This window comes from Ornithodoros turicata, chromosome 6, assembly GCF_037126465.1.
Source record: "Ornithodoros turicata isolate Travis chromosome 6, ASM3712646v1, whole genome shotgun sequence".
In the NCBI taxonomy this organism is placed as follows: Eukaryota; Metazoa; Arthropoda; class Arachnida; order Ixodida; family Argasidae; genus Ornithodoros; species Ornithodoros turicata.
Window position 1 is genome coordinate 54,059,495 of NC_088206.1, and position 22,923 is coordinate 54,082,417.

Sequence of the window (22,923 nt, forward strand, 5' to 3'; positions counted from 1 at the left end):
GAAAGGAATGCGGCAGAGAAATAAGTTGAGGGGGGGGGGGGGGGACGCGACAGCGGAAGAGTGTAGGAAAACTAACATCCGACGCGAACCCAAAAGGAGGGGGATCCATGGCTGCGCATGGTGAGCTAGTTCTGGCCTTGAAAGAAAGGTGGAGGCCGCAGACCTGTGGAGCTGATCAAATCATCATTTGGCAGATCAAATAAAGAGTTTTGAGTTCGCGCGCCTTTAGCTGCCTTTCGTTGTCTACTATGACATCGTCTACTGCCTGATCATCACTATTTATTTATTTATTTATTGTACGTCAAAGCCCGCAAAGCGGGTACAACATGACGGAGTGGAGCATAGCAGAATAATGGAGACAAATGAACATAAGAGAAAATCAGGCACGTGATACATCCCATAGGGTACAATAGGCAAGAATATATGTACAAAATCACAAGGCAAAAAATAGCAAAACACCAAAAAACTATCAGATCACTATCTCTATCATTCAGTGCATGCAGAACAAGGCACTCCGCGCAATAGGTAGCGCCAGCTTTGACGCATCAATTGAGCCAATTTTGCATAGGTATAGTATTCTAAGTGTATTTGTCATCTTCAAGTTAAAGCTGCTTACTAAGATATTTATTGAATTCACATACCGTCCAGATACGTTCACCACTACCTTTGGTATCAGTGACCATTGTGCACCTTATGGTCTACGCCATGCGCTGAGACTTTTGACTCCTCAGTGCAGAACAGATTACGGACGCCAAAAGATTAGTTTTCTAGTGGCGTCGTTTTTCAATGAACATTATGAGCTCGTCAGCTCATGCACGTCACTCAAGGATATAAAGCAACGTCTGTTATCTGACTAGTATGCTTACGCACGGAATGCATTTCTATAGTGGCTGCGTATGCTTACGGACGTCGTGTTTTGATGTGTTTGTTATTGCAGTCTATGCATAGGGACGTGATGTTTTAGTGCGTTTGTTATTATATTGCATGGAGGAAGGAAAAATAAGGAGGGAGTGTGACGTCATTTTGCACGATTCCGGAAGTTTGGGTGAGGAGAAGCAACTGGGACAAACAATTCTCCTCTCCCAGCTCTCTAGCATCACGCCGGGCGCGACAAAACGTCATCCACGCTGGCAGCTGCCCCAGTTTGTTTGTCCCAGTTGTGGTGAAGTCTCACCGCAGATTGGCTGCCTCCAGTCACCTGATCGATATGACGTCCTCATGATGCGTACTATATGTCGTCACTTCCACTACACTTTTGTGATTCGGAAAGAAACGGTCGTGCTCCCTCCTTAGTTTTCCTTCCTCCAAGTTATATTGTGAGCGTTTTCTGGTTCTTAGTAGCTTGGGTCGCGTGCTTTTTGTTGCTGCTGCTGCTGTTCGCGTGCTGCTTTAATGATGTTGTGTTGTGTGTATTTTGTTGTGGCTCTTCCTAGACGGGGGTTTGGTTCCCTTTTGCAGATCACTAATAAATGAAACAAAACAAATGAAACAAACAAAACAAACATTTTCGACTGAGGTGTTACAGCGATAGCTCTACCAGGGAGGTTTTGCACCACTGATGGTGATTATAGCGAACTATAGCGAGCATAGCAGAAACGTAGTTACGTACGCCACATTACGTGGTGCAGTGGATACGCCAGAGAATTTCCGATAGGAGGCGGAGCGAGGGGGCAGCCGCCCCGGGCTACTTCGCCAGAGGGGGCACCGGACGGCAGGTACCGGGAGTTATGTTGGACAATAAAACGGGAATCGAGATATTAACATCGACATCAGATACCGAAAGAGGGAGTGATTTTCCAGCTACCTCACTACTCGATTGGGCCTGTGTGTCTTTTTGTACGTGAACGCACCCACCACTCCCCGTCGACCCAGGACGCACATTCCCCCAGGCCGTCAGTCGTGACGTTGCCCACCTCTGTGAGGTCGACAACGGCGAGCCTTTTCACGAGCACCACCACCACTACCCACCACTCGCAACCGTACGTGCTTTGATCTAGACCACGGCTAGAACGTTCGACATACCTTCCCAAGCAGCACAATGTACTGAAAGTCGAGTTCGATAGGGGTGGACGGGTAGGTGAAAGGCCTTGAACAGGCTCGTGAAACTAAAAAGACATTGATAAGACACATACCGTCCACCCCTATTGCACTCGACTTTCAGTGCATTGTGCTGCTTGGGTTATTATTGATCATAAACGTATATCGTCGCACTTTCAATGAAGCAAGGTTGAAAACAAGCTTGTTGTCTATTCTGACTGTTATTCGACGAAATTCGACAAGAGCAGACGTCAGATGTTGAGAGTATTCCGGAGTCCCCTCAACGTCACTCCCTGAGATCCAACGAGGACGCGACCTTGAGAAAAGGAATGCAGCGGCCGTGTGGGCGTCTCATAGGGTTACGGTAGAGTCACTAAATAACGATGAAAGATGAAAGTCACTGAAAAGGTTAGCCAGCTGTAGGGATCGAACCCACATCTTTTCAGTGACTTTCATCTTTCATCGTTGATTTCTTAGGCATTTGAGGCTTGTTTGTATCTGTCCCTTCTATGTTGTTCCAGCCTCAGAACATCAGTTTCTTTCTTGTTCACTAAATAAGCTACGCTTCAGAGTATCGACACTGAGATCCAAAGGAGAGCAGGAGAGCCATCTTGTTTCCGCACCACACCTGTATCATCCCCATTTGAGGATCAAAGATGGCTAACATAATGCTCCCTGTAGGATAGAGAAGCGTGTATGATTGTTGTGCGATAATCCATGTATTGTCCACCTGAGCGTCCAGAACATGTCAAGGTGAGCTCAAGACCGTCAACTGCTACTCGTAAACAGAAGGAACATTTCACCTGCGCACGATAGATGGCATCCTGCGCTAACGTGCGCTGTGCGCGTGCGCATGGGCAGCGTGGCGCGGAAACAAGATGGCGCATGCTCGCTCTTGGAACTCAGTGTCGATACTCTGAAGCGTAGCTTATTTAGTGACTCTAGGTTACGGGGCGTCTGGACGGCACCTTTTCTCCTCTGACCGAAAGTATGCTTCATGTGTTAATACGCTGGCTTTTCGGAAGCAAATTCTGCCTTACCACACTCCATGACAGCTTTCAGGCGGTATAGAGCGGTGTCGGCACTGAAGTGCCACTCCAGGCTCGCAAAACGGCGTTTATCTTATTTAGTCCATGAAAAGAAGATACCTCAGGGGCTCAATATGCGAAATTTCAGTCCTGTTTGGAACGTTGGGCCTTTCTGACAATTTTTGAACATCTGCTGATCTGCACAAGTTTCGATGACGCGTGGAGCAGATGAGGTCATGTCGTGCCCACAAATTACAGTGATGTCATGTTCTGGAGAGAGCGCTCGTCTCCTTGCAACAACGCCAGCGTCGTGGGCGGGTCACGTGGTGGAGAAGTCACGTGACGCTGATCGAAAGAGGGGGAAAATGTGAGAGATATCTTCAACCTCCTCCTGTTTTCTCGAATGTCGTAGCGGTCGGAGGATATGTCACGTGGTGCTCCGCTAAAGGGCTAAAGAACTGTTCACAGTGTCGGCTTGTAGTCACGCTGCTCACCTTTGGGACGTTTCCATCAAGAAGCTCAAAAGGGACGAGTGCACGTTACATCCGAGCCTGTAGCGACGCATGAGCAGAGGTCATAGCCGGCGTTCTTTCTTCAACAACAACAACTTTATTTGGAGATGATGAATGGAGAGTTTCATCGCCAGGGTTGATACTCTACCCCAGTACTGGTGGTGATCTGAGGAACAACAACAACAACTTTATTTTCGGTCTTGGAGAGTGGGGAGTTTCATCGCAACAGGCGATACTCTACCCCAGTGCGTGGTGGAATGGGGGGAATAAAATAACGAGCCCCTTTACAATAACGATCGAAGTCCGATGGTGTCCAGAAATGTCAGAAGAGCTTTGAGCGCAGAGCGTTGCTGGGCTGGATTGGGCCAGGGACCAAGCAATTTCGGTAGGGAGAGAGGGCGAGAGTCCAGCTGACGAAGAGACTCGGAGAGTGTGGTTCGGGAAGGTTCGTAGTGAGGGCAATGAAGAAGAATGTGCTCCAGATCCTCAAGAGCACCACAGTGGCAGCAGGTGGGAGAATCAATTTGTCTCAAGCGGTAACGCCACTGAGCTGTAAAGGCCACATCGAGGCGCATGCGGTGGGTTAATGCAGCATCCTGACGAGATGTGTTTCGTGGCATGCGGAAAGCGAGCGTGGGATCAACTCTGTTCAACATAGAGGGGGGAAGAATGTCGGTTGTCCGTTGGCGGGAAGCCAGGGGTGTCACTAGACGTCGCAGAATTGAACGGCGGTCTCCTCTGAGCAGAACAATACGGCTCCGGTTCCGAGACGAGAGTGCTGCTTCTGCGGCGCTGTCGGCCTGCTCGTTCCCCACGACACCACAATGGGCTGGAACCCACTGGAGAACTAGCCTGTGGCCTGCGGCGTAGATAGTGTGGTAAGCCATTAACACGTCTGTGACTAGGGGTGCGGATGGGCCTCGTATGCCGGAAGTTGCAATTGCTTGAAGTGCAGATTTGGAGTCTGTAAAGACTGCCCATTCCCGGGGTGGAAAATCAGCGATGTGTTGTAGAAAGAAAAGGATGGCATAGAGTTCCGCAGCTGTGGAGGAGGTTGGATGTGAAAGGCGTCTTCCGTGCACGACACCTTCGGATGGAATGACGAAGGCTGGGGCGGACTTGTTGTTTCGGGATGCGCCATCAGTATATGTTGCCGTAAACGTAGAAAACTTCTCGTTTACCAGAGCATGAAAATGGGCTCGGAGGACTTGAGGGGGGACCTGATCTCTTCTTTGCAGAAGGTTTGGGAGGCGTACAAAAGTGGGCGGTACCGGTAGAGACCAGGGGGCTTCCGGCGGTATAGTGTCCTTAGTTATGAAGCCAGTGAGAGTCTGGCGTGTCCTCTGCGCTACTCGATAGAAGTCGCTTCCAGGGCGGTATCAAATTTTCCTGAGTAGCGGGTGGCGGGGAATGTGGGCACGCAAACGGAGGTAGTGCCGAGCCGTTTCCCGTTCACGGAGAACTTCAATCGGGAGCTCACCAGCTTCAGCCAGTACTTGTCGTGTTTCAGCCATTCTTGGAACTCCGAGGCATCGACGAAGGCTTCGAGCAAACAGGGACCGAAGCGTATTTAATGAAGTTGTTGATATCCTCTGCAGAATAGGAAGGCTGTAAAGCACAGTTGCCCTCACCAATGCCGCGTGAACCGCGAGCAGGGAACGCTGATCACAGCCCCATCCTGGGCCAGAAAGATGTTGGATTGCGGGGAGCCATCGCTGCACTTTAGTTTCAAGGTGTTTAATGTGCCGAGCCCAGCGCAAGTCCGAGTCGATTACCACGCCAAGGAAGCGGTGAAAGCGTACTGGTTCTAGCTTCTTTAAACCAAGCCAAAGTGGGAAATTGGCCATAGCTTTACGCGTGAAAGGGAGCTCGACACACTTTTCGGGTGAAAGGTCCATCCCGAGGTGCGTCAGGTACGTATGGATATTGTTTAAAGCGAGCTGCAGGCGGCGCTGGAGAGCCGGGCGTGATTTTCCTACTGTCCAAAGGGCGACGTCATCTGCATACACGGAGAACGACACTTTGCGAGGAATTACTGATTGTAGGCCGGCCATCACCACGTTAAAGAGTGTCGGGCTGAGAATGCTTCCTTGGGGGACTCCTTGGGGAACAGGATGCTGAGGGCTTTGGCCTTGGGACGTACGGACAGCGACAGTTCGGTCCGTAAGGAAGTCTTGGAGCCAGATGAAGAGCCGACCGGATACTCCAAACGAGCGCAAGGCATGCAGCACACAAATGTGCGAGACGGTATCATAGGCGCGCTTGATGTCGAGGAAGACCGATCGGACGATCCGTCGATGGGCTCGAGCATGTTGAACTGTAGAGACTAGGGCGAGAACTGGATCCATGGAGCTTCGGTGGCGACGAAATCCAGCCATTTCGTGAGGGAACGCACGTCGTTTTTCGAGCCACCAGTCGAGGCGATGCAAAACCATTCTCTCCATCAGTTTCCCCACACAGCTTGTCAGGCTCACCGGGCGAAAGGAGGATAGGGCATTTGGGGGCTTGCCTGGTTGCAGGATGGGAACAACCAAGGCCTCCTTCCATGTATGTGGTAAAGATCCTTGTTGCCAAGACGTATTATAGACATGAAGGAGAGCTTGGAGTGACCGCCCGTCAAGGTTTCGTAGGGTGGCATAGGTGATTTTATCGGGCCCAGGGGACGAGTTGGCGTTCACAAGCTTCAACGCTGCCTTTAGCTCGATTAGTGTGAAGTCGCGGTCCATAACTTCCGGGGGACGGGGCCAGTCGTGGTGAAGTTCAGCCGTCAAACTGTGGACAAAACTGCGGTGTAGGGGCGTGGTCGAGGCAGCCGCCGGAGTCGTTAGTACCATACAGAAGTCCGTCGCAAGCGTGTTCTCGTCTACACGCTGAACGATAGCCAAGGCCGCGAGAGGATTCTTTTGAGGGGGCGCCCCCTTCAGAGATCGGATTGTCCGCCAGATCTTCGTGGCCGGATCGAACGGTGAAAGGTGCACGGTGGCAAAACTTACGCCAACGCTTCCTGTCCTCGTTTTTAAGTTCTCGTGTTACTTTAGCTTTCATCCGGCGGTATTCCACAATGTCCGTAAGTTGCCCTGTCCGACGAGCCGTTCTTTCTGTTCGGCGACGTAATGCTCTAAGGTGATTAATAGCGGGGGAATGGCCGATATGGCCTGTTACCCTTTTAGACATGACCACCGCGTCCTGAATACCGCGGGTAATTGCTTGAGAGAGAGCCTCTGGGGACATACTGGTGTGCACAGATGTTCTGAGGCCCGCACGAAAACGTCTCCAGTTTGTGAAAGAAATCAGTCCAGCAGTTGCTGAGAGGGGCAGTCTGTCGTGCGAAATATATAGAGGAAAATGATCGCTACCTCTAGTGTCGACGTCCGTAGCGCACGACAAGTGGCGAATTATGTCGGTTGAGGACCACGAGAGGTCCAATACATCAAGTGACATTGGGGATCGCATGTAAGTGGGCTCGCGGTTGTTCAGCAGGCACATGTTATTATTCTCCATTGCCTCTAACAACCTCCTTCCCCTACTGTCCGTCCTTCGGCTTCCCCAGGCCGAGTGATGTGCATTGAAGTCCCCTAGCACAAGCGCCGGGGCTTCCAGAGAACCAAGTAAGCGTTCGAGGTCACTCCACGGGACCTGTACCGCGGGACGGATATAGATACTGACGACCGTTAACAGCATGGGGCCAAGGCGGATCCTGCATGTGACGTAATCATAAGAGCGATGACAAACTGAGCCGATGGGTGCAGCAACGAGGTCATTGCGAACGTATAGCGCTGCTCTACTCTCAGGGGAATGATGAGAGCGATAGATTGTGTATCCACTAACACGATGTGTACAATCCATGCCGTGTTCGCATATAGCTATGAAAGGGAACTTGTACTGTTGGAGATGTAATTTAAAATCTGGGAGCTTGTTACGCAGGCTTCGAGGATTCCACTGCATGGCCAGGGCGTTTTTATACAATTCCGTCATGCTGATGCGAAGATAATGCCTCCAGTGCCAGAAGCGCTTGAACCTCGGGCAGTTGCGACGCACCAGGAAAAGCAGAGACAATGGCCTTAAGGGCAGCGAGTACCGCTGAGAAGAGTCCCAGAGGAGGCATATATTGGGGGGCTGATGAGGGTGCTGGTTCCGTCACACTGGCGTAGGTGTTTGTAATCTGTCTTGATGAACGAGGAGGCGGTGCGCTTGTGATAGGCGTAGCCGCGACTGTGTTCAGCGACCCTCGTTTACCTGGTGCAGATCGAGGGGGTAGTGCAGGAAATTCTTGTGCATTTGTACGAGACGGGAGTGTGGCACTAGCATCCCTAGGAGCGTCAGACGGAAGTCGTAGGGTTCGGTCTTGGTGCCTCTTGGTGGCGGCGGTCTTGACAGGACATAAAGAAAATGATGCGGGATGGCTGGATTTGCAGTTAGCACACTTTGGCTCTCTTTTATTGTTGCAGTCTGATATCCGGTGAGGTCCGGCGCAGATGCCACACCGTGTAGAACCTCGGCAATTTCGTGCAATATGGCCAAATCGTTGGCAGTTATAACACTGTATGGGGCCTTCTATGTACTCTTGGACTGTGAAGGTCTGAAACCCAAGGGCAATTCGAGGAGGAAGACGGATTGTAAGTTCAAAAGTCAGGATAACGCTCCGTAACGGGGTGAACACATCACTGCCATCTTCTGCTAGGGAATGCCGAACCTGTCGCCGTGCTGATAAAACCCCTGCGTCTTTAAGATAGAGCACGAGGTCGTCGTTCGAATACTCTCTTGGAACATCATATATCTTGCCCATATTTCTGGCGTACGATTGGGGTATGGATGGTATCACCGGAATACCAGCTAAGCACTTAGCAGACAAAAGGTTGCGGGCGGCTGCTTCGGACCGTACGGAGACGAAGAGAGAACCATCTCGGTGGAAACGGTGGTGCATAACCTGTTGTTGGGTTAGCAGGCGTATCTCACTAGCGACCGCATTAGGATTCACCTTCCAGAAGGAGTAGTCAGTAGTTGCTGGTCGAAACAGTATGGGAATACCGCCGGCTCGGTTCTTCTTGTAGGTGACAGTGGTGAACGGGTCATGAAGTGAAGTGGTAAGGTTGCTATCGTTCATCGCATCTGTCTGCTGAGGAGCTGGCGGTGCCGAAGTGTCCATTGTGTTATCGGGAACATTCACGATCTGTGGAATGTTGGGATCACCAGAGGAAGGGCTCCCTACCCGTTGGCGTTTGGCAGGGCTGACGGGGACCTGTTGACCTGTGGTAAGAGTCATAGAGACGTTGGACCTCCCGTCCAGATTACGACGGGAGGTCCGTGATGGTTCGATTTCTTTTTCAACGGCTCTGAAAAAGCCTGAAAAGTGATCTGAGGAATGAAATAATGAACCCTTTCAAAATAAGGACCGAAGCCCTATGGTGTCCAAAAAGGTCAAAAGAGCTTTGATGGCAGAGCGTTAGTGGGCTTTCTTCAACAGAAGCATAGCCAGCTCACAATTTATAAAGGAGAAGAAAAGACGCGGACGAATGCACTATGCGAGTGCGAGCTCCAGTGTCACCCAATAGTTAAAAGGTTGATAGCCAAGTGTGAGATGCAGGCCCCTTTTGTAATTTGCAGGCCGAAATAACTTTGGACTATTGTCGTTCAGTAGAGTTAGGTTCAAGGTATTCAGCCATTCGATGAGTTGTTCTCCTTTGACACAGCACGTCTTATTTCCCCGTTGGGAATGTTGACAAGTCGCCGTTCATAATTCTGCACTCTTAGAAAAGGTGGTGGCGGTGGCGGTGGTGCTGAAAGACCTCGTCGTTGTCGGCCTCACATAGGTAGGTAACGTCACGACTAACGCTCAGGGGGAATGTGCGTCCTAGGCCGACTTCTAAGGGAACTGTGCCGACATATCTCTGACAGCGTCTGAAGAAGCCTAAGCTCTAAGAACAGAGCTTTACCGCATAGCACATTCCTAGCCAACCATCATCCCGAATGACAACGTTTTCTCCCTTGATTTGATTAAAACGGGGAGCGTACGCCATTTTTGCGGCAATTATGAACTGCATTACGCCACAAAAATGACGTACGCCCCCCGTTTCCAGCAAATCAGGAGAGACAGCGATGTCACTCGGGATGATGGTTGGCTAGCAGCATGCTATGTGGCGAAGTTCATGTATAAGAGTATGGAGCATGGGCAGATATTGGGAAGCGGCTGTTGGAAAGGGGATCATGCACCATATTGTTCTGATCATCCAGTACTGCGGGCATCTTGAATGGCAGCTTCGTATGACCCTTTTCGTGAATTTGGACGAAGCACGTCTTCGAGCAAGACATGTCCGTATAGTTCCATAGTACCACTTCAGGCAGCAAAGGACAAGCCCCGAGGCGTGTCTGGAAAAACTTTCTGTAAACTTCTGTTTCTTGCTTATAGTGGACACACTCAACGCAGTCGAGTAGATCACGGTTATACATTAGAACCATTTTATTCTAAACAATGTTTCGTAATTCTCCTCACTATACCAAGGACTCGTATTCTCTCCACGAACATCTTTTCAGAGGAAAGTAGATGATATTATAGAGCGGAATTTAAAATGGTTGTACGAAGTCGCCTTCCGCTCTCTATCTTCCGCAGCAGACGACGAAGCGTGCCAACCTGCGCGAGGCACGCACAACCCGATTCCACAGCGGACTTGGAGCTCTCTGCTCAGCGGCACGCCGGGGAGGGAGATCCTTCACATGGGGCGTGGGGGAGCACCGCTCTGTACGCGACAGCCTTATTAGAGCCTTGTGTAACAACATCTCAAGATGGCTCAGGTGATGCCCCCCGTCGAAGACCCGGCAGTGGCTGAAGCTCTCCCGGACCTCATACAGTTCGGGTTCCATGACCGCAAGGAGTCGCAGGTACAGTCACTTGTAATGCGGAGACTGTTTTGTGTTGCCAAGCACGACTTGTATCGGTTAAGGCCTGCTCTAATGTCGGTAAATCTTGTGGTAGTGAAGCACAGCCTAAAGCAACGCGTCCTAACTGCAAGACTCTTTTGCGTGTTTCCTTATGCTGCATGAAATCGGCATAAAAATGTTTCAAGGGAATTCCCACCCAATATTATTACTAGCTGTCCCCCTTGTAGTCAACGTCTGCTGCTTCCACGTTCTGCCATGTCCAAACTTCAGAGCGGAATATTTCAGACAAGTACAAAACAATATTTATAGTTCCTGGTTGGCATTCATGTAGGATCATCACAGCCATTTGACTTGCGCGCAAAAGCGTGCCTCATACGTCACAAATACGTCACTCCAAAACCGGATGAGTGAATGCCGTTCTTGGGATTTTCAATATGTGCAACTTCGAGGTACACAGTATGCGGCTTCTTTTAAGAACGCGTTGGAAAGCGATGGTGGGATGTTTTAACGCCAAGACTGCCAAGTACCTGTTGGGGTACAAAATACAAAGGGGGTTCAGAACGATGGAGAACCACGAATTCGGATGTGTGAAGTTTAGGGATGCACCCAGTGATGTTGGACACTACAGCTAAAGTTAAGACGCTGGTAGAACGAAGGAAAAAGCTATAGGAAGCGAGTTAGTAGACCGTGCTCCCAGTTCATTTGAGTGGTAAGCGATCGGTGTACCACCGTTACAGTTGTCGCCCGTAAAGTTGAGCACAACATGTTACATGTGGCACTGTGTAACGCCGTGGAAGACCGTTCTATGCAGTGAAGCGCTATACGTAGTGTTACTTTTATGCATGTCTACCACTACTCCGCAGGTTACGCTGGACGGAGATTCTGAGGACGACGCCGCCATCGTGACGCTAGACGACGGTTCCGTCTGGAAACCCTATTGGCAACCATCTCACGAGGCCATTAGGGCTTCAGGAGAGCACGCCCTCGACCTCAAAGAGCGTGTTACAACCCCTAGATCTATACGGGAAGATGTTGGGTCGCCAGACAGCCTCGACGTCGATCACTTGGCCATCGATCCATCCTTCGCATCTGAAAAGACGGAACCTGTGGGAGAAGTCGGGGACTTCCAACACGACGCGCCACGCAGCGAGAAGCCATCACGTGACCTAGCATCACTTGTCTCAGACGTCCATCCAGCAGTACCTCCCGTTTCTGAAGTAATACTTCCACCTCCACACCTTCAAGTTCAAAAAACGCAGAACATCTTTGATGATAAACCCGAAAGGACGTCAAGCCCGTTGAACATGCACGGTCTCCAGCACAGCGCGGCAGACTTCACAAGACGTCTCATATTTCTAGAAAGGAGTCATTCCAGTGACAGCGACACTACTCATAAGAATTGTTTGTCGGAACAGACCGGTGGCCTGTCTACTATTCCGGAAGTTTCTGAACGTGACTTCAAGAACTCACTGGGCACATCGAAACTTAGCATGGCTGATAAGTCTTCATCGACTACTTCACTGTCAGCTTCACCGAAGTCTTCGATGTCAGGGATGGGATCCGGACATACTCCGGTCACGCATGAACTGCGCTTCCTTTCTAACTGTGCGACACAGACTGACTTGTCCGATGTGGACGCATCTACGTCGACAGATCTGCGGTCCGATACAAAAATACCTTTCCACAAACTGTTGGTGATGATTATGAGCACAACCATGACGTGCGTGACCTGCGTCTACTTGTTTTATGTGCTTGCATTGTACTTGAAGGCTTTGTACGAGAGTGGCTTCAAGCAATATCTCGGGCCTTTATAGGAGTACATAACTAAATTGGGCTCTTACGAGCCAGGGAAATTATACAGTTGTCCAAGTTGTCCTTGAAGTAATTGCACATAAATATTTATTTGCTTGCGTGGTCGTGGTGTATGGTGCTTTTGGGCAGCGGGCTATGGGGACTTCTACCGTGTTTTAGTATCCTTAGTGTCCATTTTCGTTTACTTAGGTGGCTATCAGGCAAGTTGGTACCGAACTGATTTACTTTTCATTACCACAGTACACACGGGAAACAGCTCGTTTGCAGGCGTAGGTCAGACCTAATGCATCCTATCTGAATCAGTCCAGGACTCGTAATCTGTTGGGACAGTTGTACAGAGTGACTCCCGATATCCACTGCATAACGGATACAGAAGGCGTACACTTCCTATTTTGGTTCGTTGGTTCTGAGCATAGATTGAGAAGTTACCCGTCAAAAAGAACTCGTTACAAGCTAAGTTACCGTGTGAAAAATGTAACTAAGTTAATAACGTTAAGTTCTTCAGCCTGAAACGTAACTCGCAGTTACTGAGTTACTTAAAAAAAGAACGAGTTACTTCCACGTTACTTCAGACACAAAATAGCATTACGCAGGTGCAGCGCGCATGAGCAGTTGAGTTAGAGCTTGAGTTGCCTGCGGAGGAGTGCAACACGCTTAGATGGTTGTCGTTTATGTCCAACAATAGACCTCTCCCTATTTGTAAACAAATGACGTCATAGTGTTCGAGAGCGCCACAAATTTGGTAGAATTGAACTACGCTCGAAGCTAGAGGTGAACAAAGTCGCGCGCGAAAGCCACGGTCTTGAGGCGACTTCGATATGTTCCCCTTCCTTCAATGAGAGGCAGAGAACAACTGCCCATTCGTGGAACCCAGCCCTCTCCTTCCGATTTGTTTCGGTTTCAGTCTGTCTACCAATGTCATGATGGCGTTTCTCTGGTAGAGGTCTATTCGAATGCTTTGCATCTTACTCCCCGTGGGTACACAATGGTTCAGCTTCATTTCAATGTCAGCGGTTCTTACTTTCTGAATAAAATACTGTCATTGATTGAATATCTCGTTTCATGGCAAAAAATGCCATGAAGGAACCGGAGAGAAAGCAAGAAAATATGTGGATGTGAGTGAAAAGCGAGTAAGAAGTAACTAGGAACTTAACTTAAGTTACTTAGGCAAAGTTACCTGAAAAAGGAACGAGTTCCTCTGAAAGTTACCACGGTGCAAAAGTACCGAGTTAAGTTACAAGTTACCAAAAAAAGAAACTTAGTTACAGTAACGAGTTACCTCGAACTCTGGTTCTGAGCATGAGTTGCGGTCAAGCTCTCAAGGTTTACTACCGAAAGTAATGTTTCAGTTTCTGGTACATGAGAAACTCGGCTATTTCTTTCCGGTTCTGTTTTCGTTTGTAAGATAATCAGTACCGGTTTCCATTCCCAGAAGCAGTACGTCGTTTCTGTTTTCGTTTCTGTGCTTGATCTTCGGCAACGACTTTGGCGTGCGCTCAACAGTTGTGGATTTGTGCGGATTGTATTTCATTGCTTGGTAGTCTGCCTAAGTTGCGTGCCAGAATGTCAGTATTTATGTTCACCCTTTCGTTTCCAAAACTGTGAACGGTATATGGTAAAGTCATAGGCTTTCAGCATAACCACGATCTCTGCTCATATGACATCTTATGATATGACATCTTGCCACACACCATATGACATCTTATGGATACAGCACCAGCCGGATATAGCTGCATACTCAGTTAAACAAGTTAACAGAATAGCCAAGCAATTGGATGCGTGTTGCGTGTTTACTCGTATACGTGGTAGCGAAGGTCGTGCCGAAGACTGGAAGGTGGTGTGTTCGAATCCTACCACCGGCTGTGCTGTCCGAGGATTTCCCTGGGTTTTCCGGCAGACTTCCCAGACGAATGTCGGCACAGATCTCCTTGAAGTCGGTCCAGGACGCATACTAACCCCCCTTGTCCCTCACACCTTACTGCTGTCATCTCTCCATCTGTTAGCGTCTGTACGACGCTCATTGCCACGGTTCTTCCGTTTTCTTGTCTTGTTCTATTGTGGAGCACAATTTGTACTATAGAATTGCCGTTCGTTATGCTGACTGACGTGTAGTGTACCTCTCCAGCAACTTGCCTGTGTGTTGACTGGTTAAGTCAAACCCGAGAGAAGTACCAGCTAACCAAAGTGTGACGACGTCCTGCAGCACGAAATCTGTGAAGCACGAAATCCGTTTCCCTTTCGGTTTCTGGTAACAGAAACGATCCACCCCGCGTGAAAGCGCGGACTGAGGTAATCTTCAATACGGCTAGACAGGCGCCTGTATTGTCTTCGAGTGGAGAAATGATCTATGGAGCAAGTTCCCGCGTAGTTCAGGCGACATGTAAGTTTCAGCAGATTTCGCGTCCTTTCAAACCATAAACTACGTGCGAGCTAATTAGTTTTTCAGTGTCGTTCCAAGTCGCCACTACTGAACATTGTACTCGTTCTATAGAGCGGGGATAATCCCTGATTTCTGGAGCAGATCCTGTTTTCTTGTGTTTCCGAGACCGTCAGAAGAGAGGAAGGTTTTTGCAATGGAAGAGAGCAAAGTTCTACGTACAGAAAAGGCTGTGTCTGGCGTAAAAAACCTCAGTACAATCATATGGATTTAATAATATTGCGTGGGCGTAAGTTTTGACATACAATAGGCTAACTAAGTGCAGGAAGAACTATTGAATTTATTCTTCTCGTTTCTTCTTTTTTATTATTATTATTTACTCTTCACAACCAAGATGGCGAAGCGCGCGCTGTTACTTGTTCGTGCTCAGCGCACGCTCGTCGGAATGTTTGGTAAGCTTAGACATCTTGTCCGACTTACTGACAATACACGATTCGGTAAACCTGTCCAGGTAACCACAGAACCCGATGCTGCGTCAAGCATTCGTCGCCTCCGTTCTAGCGATATCTCTCGCATGTCCAGCAATGGCTTGGCTATCCTTTCATGGCCTCAATAACAATGAATTGGTCAACTACTTAAAAAGTGAGTGCCGCGTCCTCTCCGTCTAGTGGTGTGTTTTTACGAGCATTATATCTGCGGGCATAGGATGGCGGGCGGGCAATATATAGGAGGTTCAACTGATGTACATTATTCACAGAACTCATCACAGAACGATAATATATCGTTCTTTCACCTGATTTGTTGCAAATAAGAAGCATATACGCCTTTTTTGAAACTTTGTGTCGCGCAAACCTTCTCTTTTCAACAAGTCAGGAGAAGAAAGCGATGTCATTTGGAATGACAGTTCGTTCAGGACGATGGCGATGTTATGTGGGATATGGTGCATTATGTTCCAGCGATGTATACAGTCAATGTACACTCTAATGGGACAACTTAACTGCGTAAGCATTTCGGAGCCAACTGCCATATCCTGAATGATCGTGTTCTTTCTTTTTTTCTTCAGATTTTTTTTAAGTTGAGTCTCACGCCTTTCTATGTCAGTTTGGATGCATGTTAAAGGACCATGGAAGGAACCCGAAAAAGGTGTCAGGAGGAGTAGAACTCATTATTACAACCTGTGGGATGCATACCGTGAGATGGTGGTACTGTTGAAAGAGCTCGCCCGTTGTCGGCCTCACCGAGGTGGGCAACGTCACGGGATTGTGCGTCCTGGGCCGACTTCTAAGAGAACAGTGCCGACATATGTCCGACCACGCCTGAGGGAAACCCAGGAGAAACCCAGACAGCGCAGTGCCGGCACCGCGATTCAGAACCGAGTACCTCCCAGTCTCGTCGTGACATGGCCAGTACAACCCACTCGTCCAGCTACGCCAGCAGAGCGCAGATCTCATGTCAGAATCCGCGAGGAATATACATGTCGTTTTCACCGCTTCCGGTTGGTGCAAAACGACATCCGGTTTCACAGCAAACATGCTCTGCGCCAACCACTGTGTCGATTGATACAGTCATGATTGATACAGTTTGAGGAGAGATGGGGCCGTACGCGCCTTTTTGTGCCAAATCGAACTGCACTGTTAAAATAGAACTTCACCACATAGCACGCTCGTAGCCAACAATCATTCCGGATGATATCATTTTGTGTCTTTATTTGCTGGAAATGGGAGGAGGAGCCTATCTGGGACACATTATGCATGTCCCAGATAGGCCTCTCCTCCTGTTTTGAACGAATCATGACACAGAATGATATCATTCGGTGTGGTGGTTGGCTAGGAGCGTGTTATGTGGTGAAGTTCCATTTTAACAGCGTGTTGCCACGAAAGGCGTACGCGTCCCGTTTTCAACAAATCAAGAAAGCAAACCACATAATTCTACATGGCGGCTGGTCCCGAGCGTCCTTAGTCGCGGAAGGACCGGAAGTCTTCGTGGCACCGGAAGTTGCGGCGGTGCTTACCCGAGAATGTCGTGTATAGCTGGGAGGGGATCACCGCTCGCTGCGCGCATTCATTGTAAACTATTTTCCTCAGGAAATTCGCCCTTCCCAAATGAAATATTTTGAGCGACAGTTGCTGTAGGTAGTGTGTTCGTATCAAGCTCTAAAAAATTGTGCTCGAAGTGCTTTCCACGCTACCTCAATTGCCACGAAATGCCGTACGCCCCCCCCCCCCTCTCTCTCTCTCTCTCTTTAAATCTGGAGCGACGACGGGGTATCATTCGACGCATCGCCGCAGGACGCGGCATGCGATGAAGTTCTGGCGAAAAACAGCGAGCGATATAGAGACAACACCGGACAGAATGAGACTATACTGCTAAAATACAACTTCACCACATGGCACGCTCCAAGCCGACCACCATTCCGAATGATATCATTCTGTGTCATATTTCGTTCAAAACAGAGGGAGGAGCCTATCTGGGGCATGCATAATGTGTCTCAGATAGGCGCCTCCTCCCATTTTCGGCAACTAAGGACACCAATTGATATCATTGGGAATGATGGTTGGCTATAGGAGCGCGCTATGTGGTGAAGTTCTGTTTTATCAGTGTAGCAACTGCTTCAATGGGAAGACTACACTTCACGCAACAGGTCCATGTCTATCTGTTTGTACAATCTAAAGCAGAGCTTCACGGCATAACACGCTCCTATAATCAACCCTCATCCCGAATGACGACGTTTCCTCTCTTGATTTGATGAAAAGAAGGGGCGTACGCCATTTTTGCGGACTTATGGACTGCATAATACCACACAAAAATGGCGTACGCCCCCCGTTTTCGGCAAATCGAGGGAAGGAACGATGTCACTCGGGATGAGGGTTGGCCAGGACCGTGCTGTGTGGTGAAGTTGTGGTGTGGTATGGTGGTGTGGTGGTTAAGAGTGTAGGAGGCTCCCTACACTCTGAAACAAAAGCGCGTAAAACCTGAACCAATCACCATACAGAATGCTGTTGTTCCTTTCCCTGCTTCGTTGAAAGACAGAAACGTACGCCTTTTTGTGGCAATTTGGGTTTATGCTAATTGAAGGGATAATGTTAGGTCAAAGAGCTGGTAAAGTTTTACGGCTACTTCACCGAAACAGAACTTCACGGCATATAGCACGCTCCTCGCAAACCATCCCGAATGACATCGCTCTCCCCTGATTGGTCGAAAACGGGAGGTGCACGCCTTTTTGTTACTGTCACAAAAAGCCGCACGCCCCGCCCTTTCCTCAACACAAAAGTGACAAAGCTACTGCTGTTTTAAGAGCGTAAAAGGAAACGAAAAGTAATTTTAGTCTTTTCGGTGGATAGGTGTGTTGCCACGAGAATGCACGGAACTCTGAGAAGCTTAAGGGCCTTACCAGCTCCGGTGGCGCAGCGGTAACGCGTGCGCTTGGAGACTGGGAGGTCCGCGGTTCGAATCCGCGGGCCGGCTGTGCCGTCTGGGGTTTTTCCTGGGTTTCCCTCAGATGTGTAATAGGCGTATGCCGGCACAGTTCCCCTGGAGTCGGCCCATGGACGCAGCTATCCTCCCCCCGAGCGGATTCCGCTCGGTCTTCCACTTCACCCTTTCCTCTCCTCCTCTCCACCACCTTTCCCTTCCCGATAAACATGCCGCCTAATCAGGCAGGCAGACCTCTCGGGTTCCTCCCAACGACACTCCTCCTCCCCCCTTAAGGGTCATTTGCAGTGTTGAGGAGTAAAAGGACTCCAGGGCCGAATGTCTAAAATGGGGAGTAACCGTAATGTAGGGGAACTATAGAAGCTGTACTTGCTCCCCAGTCTACTAAATTTTCCCCCCTTAGAATGTATCAGACGCGCACTAAGCGCTTGTTGTTATTGTCTTAGCTTGCAATTTTGCTAACTTTGATGTTCTCAAAACAAGGGTATACAACGGCATTTACACATAGACAGTAGTGAGATGAGCGCTTGGCAAGCGGTCAATGCGAATATAGATCTCATTCACTATGTCGTAGCAACGGCAGTCAAAATTGTATTGGACGGAATTGTATTGTATTGTATTGTGATGGATGGGGAAAAATGTTGACGGGTTTAGAAAAAGGGGCAATATTTACGATAATTTTTACAGGGGCTGGAATAGTTGTCAGCGACAGAGTGGAAAGCGTCATGAAATCTGTGGACCGCGGAAACTACACCAGCCACAATCCGTACGAGGATTCGCCACAGCAAATCGGGTACGCTGTTACCATCAGCGCTCCGCACATGGTATGGATTGGTTTCTATGGACTATATAGAGGCTACATAATAGCATATGCAGCACGCCCAGGCACTAGAATCCCTGAAGGATCATCTGCACGATGGTGCCAGGGCGCTAGATGTCGGATCCGGCAGCGGCTACTTAACGGCTTGCATGGCTTTGATGGTGAGCCGGATTTTCTGCCGTAAGAAGGAAGAGGCTCCAGTTTGTTGTGCGCCATTATAGTGACAGTTGGAAATATTTACCATTGCATGCTAAACTACCCAGATCGGCAACAACGGATTGGTTGTAGGCATCGATCACATTCCAGAGTTGGTGAACATGTCTATCAAGAACATCAAGAAGGATCAACCGGGCCTTATCGAGTCCCAGAGGATCAAGATGATTGGTTAGTGCTCAGGACGTAGGCAGACGGAAGAGCTGACGTAAATGTTTGCACTGTGCTACATGGGGAAATGTGCCAGGAAATGTAAAGATTTGTGGCTGTACCTTAACCGCGACTGTGGCGAAGCGAAAGCTTACTGGCAATCAGCTGGCCAAAGCGTTCTGGCTCTTCCACCTACACGACTGCTTACGAACCAAATCCGCACTGCACATCGATCCCCACCACAATCTTTTCAGCAGATGTCAGCCTTATTTGTACGAAAATTAGAATTATCTGAACAAAATTCTGAGAAATTTACTGTCACTTTCAGCGAATTCGTGTTGTCATAACACGGCGTCCTTTTTGCCTGGAAATTACTGCAAATGACGCTCACCCTTGTCAACAACGAAGTTTTCTGCGTACACTCCGCCGACAAACGAACGGGCATAATATTTCAGTATGACAGAACACGCGCACAGTTCAAATATGGCAGAATCTAACGACTCACCGGTTGTGTTCGTCTGTTCTGTGTTTCACTTTCAGCCTCAGAACGGTTACTTTGCATCGTGTTCTACAGAACACACTCTAAGAAAAAAGGGTGTGAAAAGGTGGTAACTTCTATAGTTACCACCTAGGTCAACATAGCGTCTGCACTCTAAAAACAGAACTTCACCGCATAGCACGCTGTGCGCCAATCATTGCCACAAATGATAGGGTTATTGCTTCTGATTCGAAGAGAGGAGGAGGCGTACGCCTTTTTGTGGCAATTTGGATATATGAAAATTACCACAAAAAGGCGTACGCCCCCCTCTTCCAATCACAAGCGGTAGCTCTCTCATTCGTGGCAATGGTTGGCGCGCAGCGTGCTATGCGGTAAAGTTCTGTTTTTGGAGTGTGATAAAGGGTGTAACAGGGTGGCAAAAGCAATTATCATATACCCAAATTGCTGCAAAAAAGGCGTACGTCCCCCTCGCTCACCGAATCAGAAGTGGTAACCCTATCATTCATGGCAGAGAGTGAGGTAGCAGGTAGAACTTTGCAACCTTTTAGGCACAACATATGCGAGAAATATTACCTCCTAAAGGGTGTAACTGCTCCACCCTTTTTTCTGAGAGTGCACGTGGCACAAATCGTGTGTTCACAAGAGCGATACGGAACATTCTAGTGGAAGTAAACGCTAAAAAACACTGCTCACGGGGCAGAAGGTTCGCCGCATGTTTCGTTGAGCATTCGTACTGTGCCGGAACATCAGGAGTGGCACCCTGTACACTTAGCACACGACACCATCTGCGCCTTTTCGTGTCGTCTGCTGTCGAAAATCTTGTGACAGCGCCGCATATTCCCTATGATTGCCAGTGCGCAAAAACAGGTGACGTTGAGCGCTTACACTTCATCGCATAGCAACCAGTCCGCCAACCATTGCCACGAATGATAGGGTTATCGCTCTTGATTTGAAGAGACAGAGGGGCGTACGCCTTTTCGTAACAATTACCATATATCGAAATTCCTACAAAAAGGCGTACGCCTTCCTTGCTCTTTGAATGAGAAGCAGTAACTCTATCATTCGTGGCAATGGTTCGCGTACTACGTGCTATGCGGTGAAGTTCTGTTCTGAGAGTGTACGCGGCGCCAGAGGGTCATGACGTTCTTCATCACGGGCATCTTCCCCTGCGTTCTAAAAACTGAACTTCACCGCATAGCACGCTCTGCGCCAACCATTGCCACGAATGATAGGGTAATCTCTTAGATTAGAAGAGAGAAGGGGGCGTACGCCTTTTTGTGTCCATTTGGATACACTCTAAAAACAGAGTTTCACCGCATAGCACGCCGTGTCCCAATCATCGCCACGAATGATAGGGCTATCGCTCCTGATTCGAGGAGAGAGAGGGGCGTACGCCTTTTTGTGGCAATTTGGATATATGGTAATTGCCACAAAAGGGTGTACGCCTCCCTCTCTCTTCAAATCAAAAGCGATAACCCCATCACTCACGGCAATGGTTGGCACACAGCGTGCTATGCGGTGAAGTTCTGTTTTTTTCTGTACATGATAATTGACACAAAAAGGCGTAAGCCTCCTTCTGTTTTCGAATCAGAAGAGATAACCCTATCATTCGTTGCAATGGTTGGCGCAAAGCGTGCTATGCGGTGATGTTCAGTCTTTAGAGTGTGGGGCATATCTGGCGAGTCTCGTTCATATGAATACGCGGAACGTGAACGTCCAACAGGGACTGCTGCTCTTTCCTGACTGTCAGCACTCGTGTGAGATATTTACTCGAGTGTTTCCTACTGTAACGTATTTGCTTTTTGCGGTTGGAAAGGAACGTTGCCTATTTGCGTTTAAACGCGTCCTTCCAGCAGCGTTCACTGAACCTGTGCGTTTGCGATCCGTCCGTCGCTTGCAAAAGGTATGGGTTTGCGGGCGGGCGCATCGCTTTCGGACATGTCGAATCATCATAACGTGGACACGACGCGTCTGACGACTCCCTTTTTGTCGATGTCACCCAACAGTTGGAGATGGCCGAGATGGATTCGCTCCGGACAGTCCCTACGATGCCATTCATGTTGGAGCGGCCGCCCCGGAATTGCCCATGAAGGTAGCCGGACTTCTAGTTTTGTTTAACGTGCTTGAACTGTGCTTTTGCCTTCTTCACAGCTGCTGCAGCAGTTGAAGACTGGAGGTCGCATGATCTGTCCGGTTGGTCGCGGAAGCTTCAGCCAGACACTGGAGCAAATTGACAAGCTTCCAGACGGGACGGTGAAGAGAACCGAGCTGGCTGACGTGGCGTTTGTGCCACTCACGGACAGAGAATCCCAATGGCCCTCTAACAGGTTGCTATCTTGCTGCATTTAAACCTCCGCACGTCGCAGTCGCAAGTTTGCAGACTGCGCAGCACCACACCGGAAACGCTGCAGGCACGCACGATCCGAAGCGGTAAATGCTGGTATAGAATGACAAAGCAGTGTTTATACAACATGACAATGACACGATATGCCACTCAGCTGAGGTTGTGCGGATTGAAGCCTTCAGTTGTGTGCCGAAATATTTTCATTAGCAATATATAAGACCGTGGTGGTTACATTCCTGGATGATGTACCATCCCCGAAGTGGAGCAGAAATGCGCAGCACCTGTGCATTTCCAGAACAGCGTACGGGAGAGGTGCGCACTAGTTGAAGTATTCGTTTGATCTACATGAATTTATTCTTTTCTTTGCAGAGCCTAAACAGATGGACAGACAAGCTGCAAGAGGGCTCAGCAGTTGTCCTGCAAATGTTACCGTGCCAAATATAATCTCGCGATAGACTTGCATAAACGTTCTTCGTTCATACAGGGTGTATCAGCTAAATGCGAACAGCTTTTTAAAAATCCATATATCATTTTTTTCGAGATGAAGTCAGTTGCAATATAATATATGCTGAAGGGCAAACTCCTAAGGCAATATCCTAATTAACTTTCAATGACTTTTAATTAGAAAAGCTACGAAGTTGTCCCAATGAGAACATCTGGTCCCTTCCGTCACCTGATACCGTAGCCGTTTTCAGAACAAAAATCCGCTCGATAGATCGTCCGCAAAAAATTTGTGAACGAACACCATCTTTTCTTTGCACATCTTCGGAGACGCGTCTTTCCTTCGCCCCCAATGTGATAGGGTGAAGGATCACACTCGTCT

The 22,923-nt window shown here is 48.9% G+C and overlaps 2 protein-coding genes across 2 annotated transcripts; both read left to right on the forward strand.

The window, feature by feature from the left end:
* Nucleotides 1–10,186: 10,186 nt before the first annotated feature.
* On the forward strand, nucleotides 10,187–12,363 carry LOC135398060 (uncharacterized). The gene is made up of 2 exons (XM_064629497.1): nucleotides 10,187–10,453; nucleotides 11,317–12,363. Exons 1-2 carry the CDS (start codon nucleotides 10,358–10,360, stop codon nucleotides 12,265–12,267), a joined length of 1,047 nt encoding a protein of 348 aa, XP_064485567.1. The 5' UTR covers nucleotides 10,187–10,357; the 3' UTR covers nucleotides 12,268–12,363.
* Nucleotides 12,364–15,038: 2,675 nt separating this feature from the next.
* Nucleotides 15,039–22,579, forward strand: LOC135398061 (protein-L-isoaspartate(D-aspartate) O-methyltransferase-like). The gene is made up of 8 exons (XM_064629498.1): nucleotides 15,039–15,094; nucleotides 15,154–15,284; nucleotides 18,762–18,898; nucleotides 18,951–19,055; nucleotides 19,158–19,278; nucleotides 21,763–21,848; nucleotides 21,908–22,083; nucleotides 22,470–22,579. The coding sequence occupies exons 2-8, from the start codon at nucleotides 15,170–15,172 to the stop codon at nucleotides 22,474–22,476; spliced, it is 747 nt and encodes a 248-aa protein (XP_064485568.1). The 5' UTR covers nucleotides 15,039–15,094; nucleotides 15,154–15,169; the 3' UTR covers nucleotides 22,477–22,579.
* Nucleotides 22,580–22,923: the final 344 nt, after the last annotated feature.

Coding starts and splice junctions, on each gene's coding strand:
- LOC135398060 (XM_064629497.1), top strand. CDS start 10,358: ATGGCTCAGGTGATGCCCCCCGTCGAAGACCCGGCAGTGGCTGAAGCT. Junction 10,454..11,316: donor ATGACCGCAAGGAGTCGCAG/GTACAGTCACTT, acceptor ACTACTCCGCAG/GTTACGCTGGACGGAGATTC.
- LOC135398061 (XM_064629498.1), top strand. CDS start 15,170: ATGCTGCGTCAAGCATTCGTCGCCTCCGTTCTAGCGATATCTCTCGCA. Junction 15,285..18,761: donor ATTGGTCAACTACTTAAAAA/GTGAGTGCCGCG, acceptor TAATTTTTACAG/GGGCTGGAATAGTTGTCAGC. Junction 19,056..19,157: donor CGGCTTGCATGGCTTTGATG/GTGAGCCGGATT, acceptor TAAACTACCCAG/ATCGGCAACAACGGATTGGT.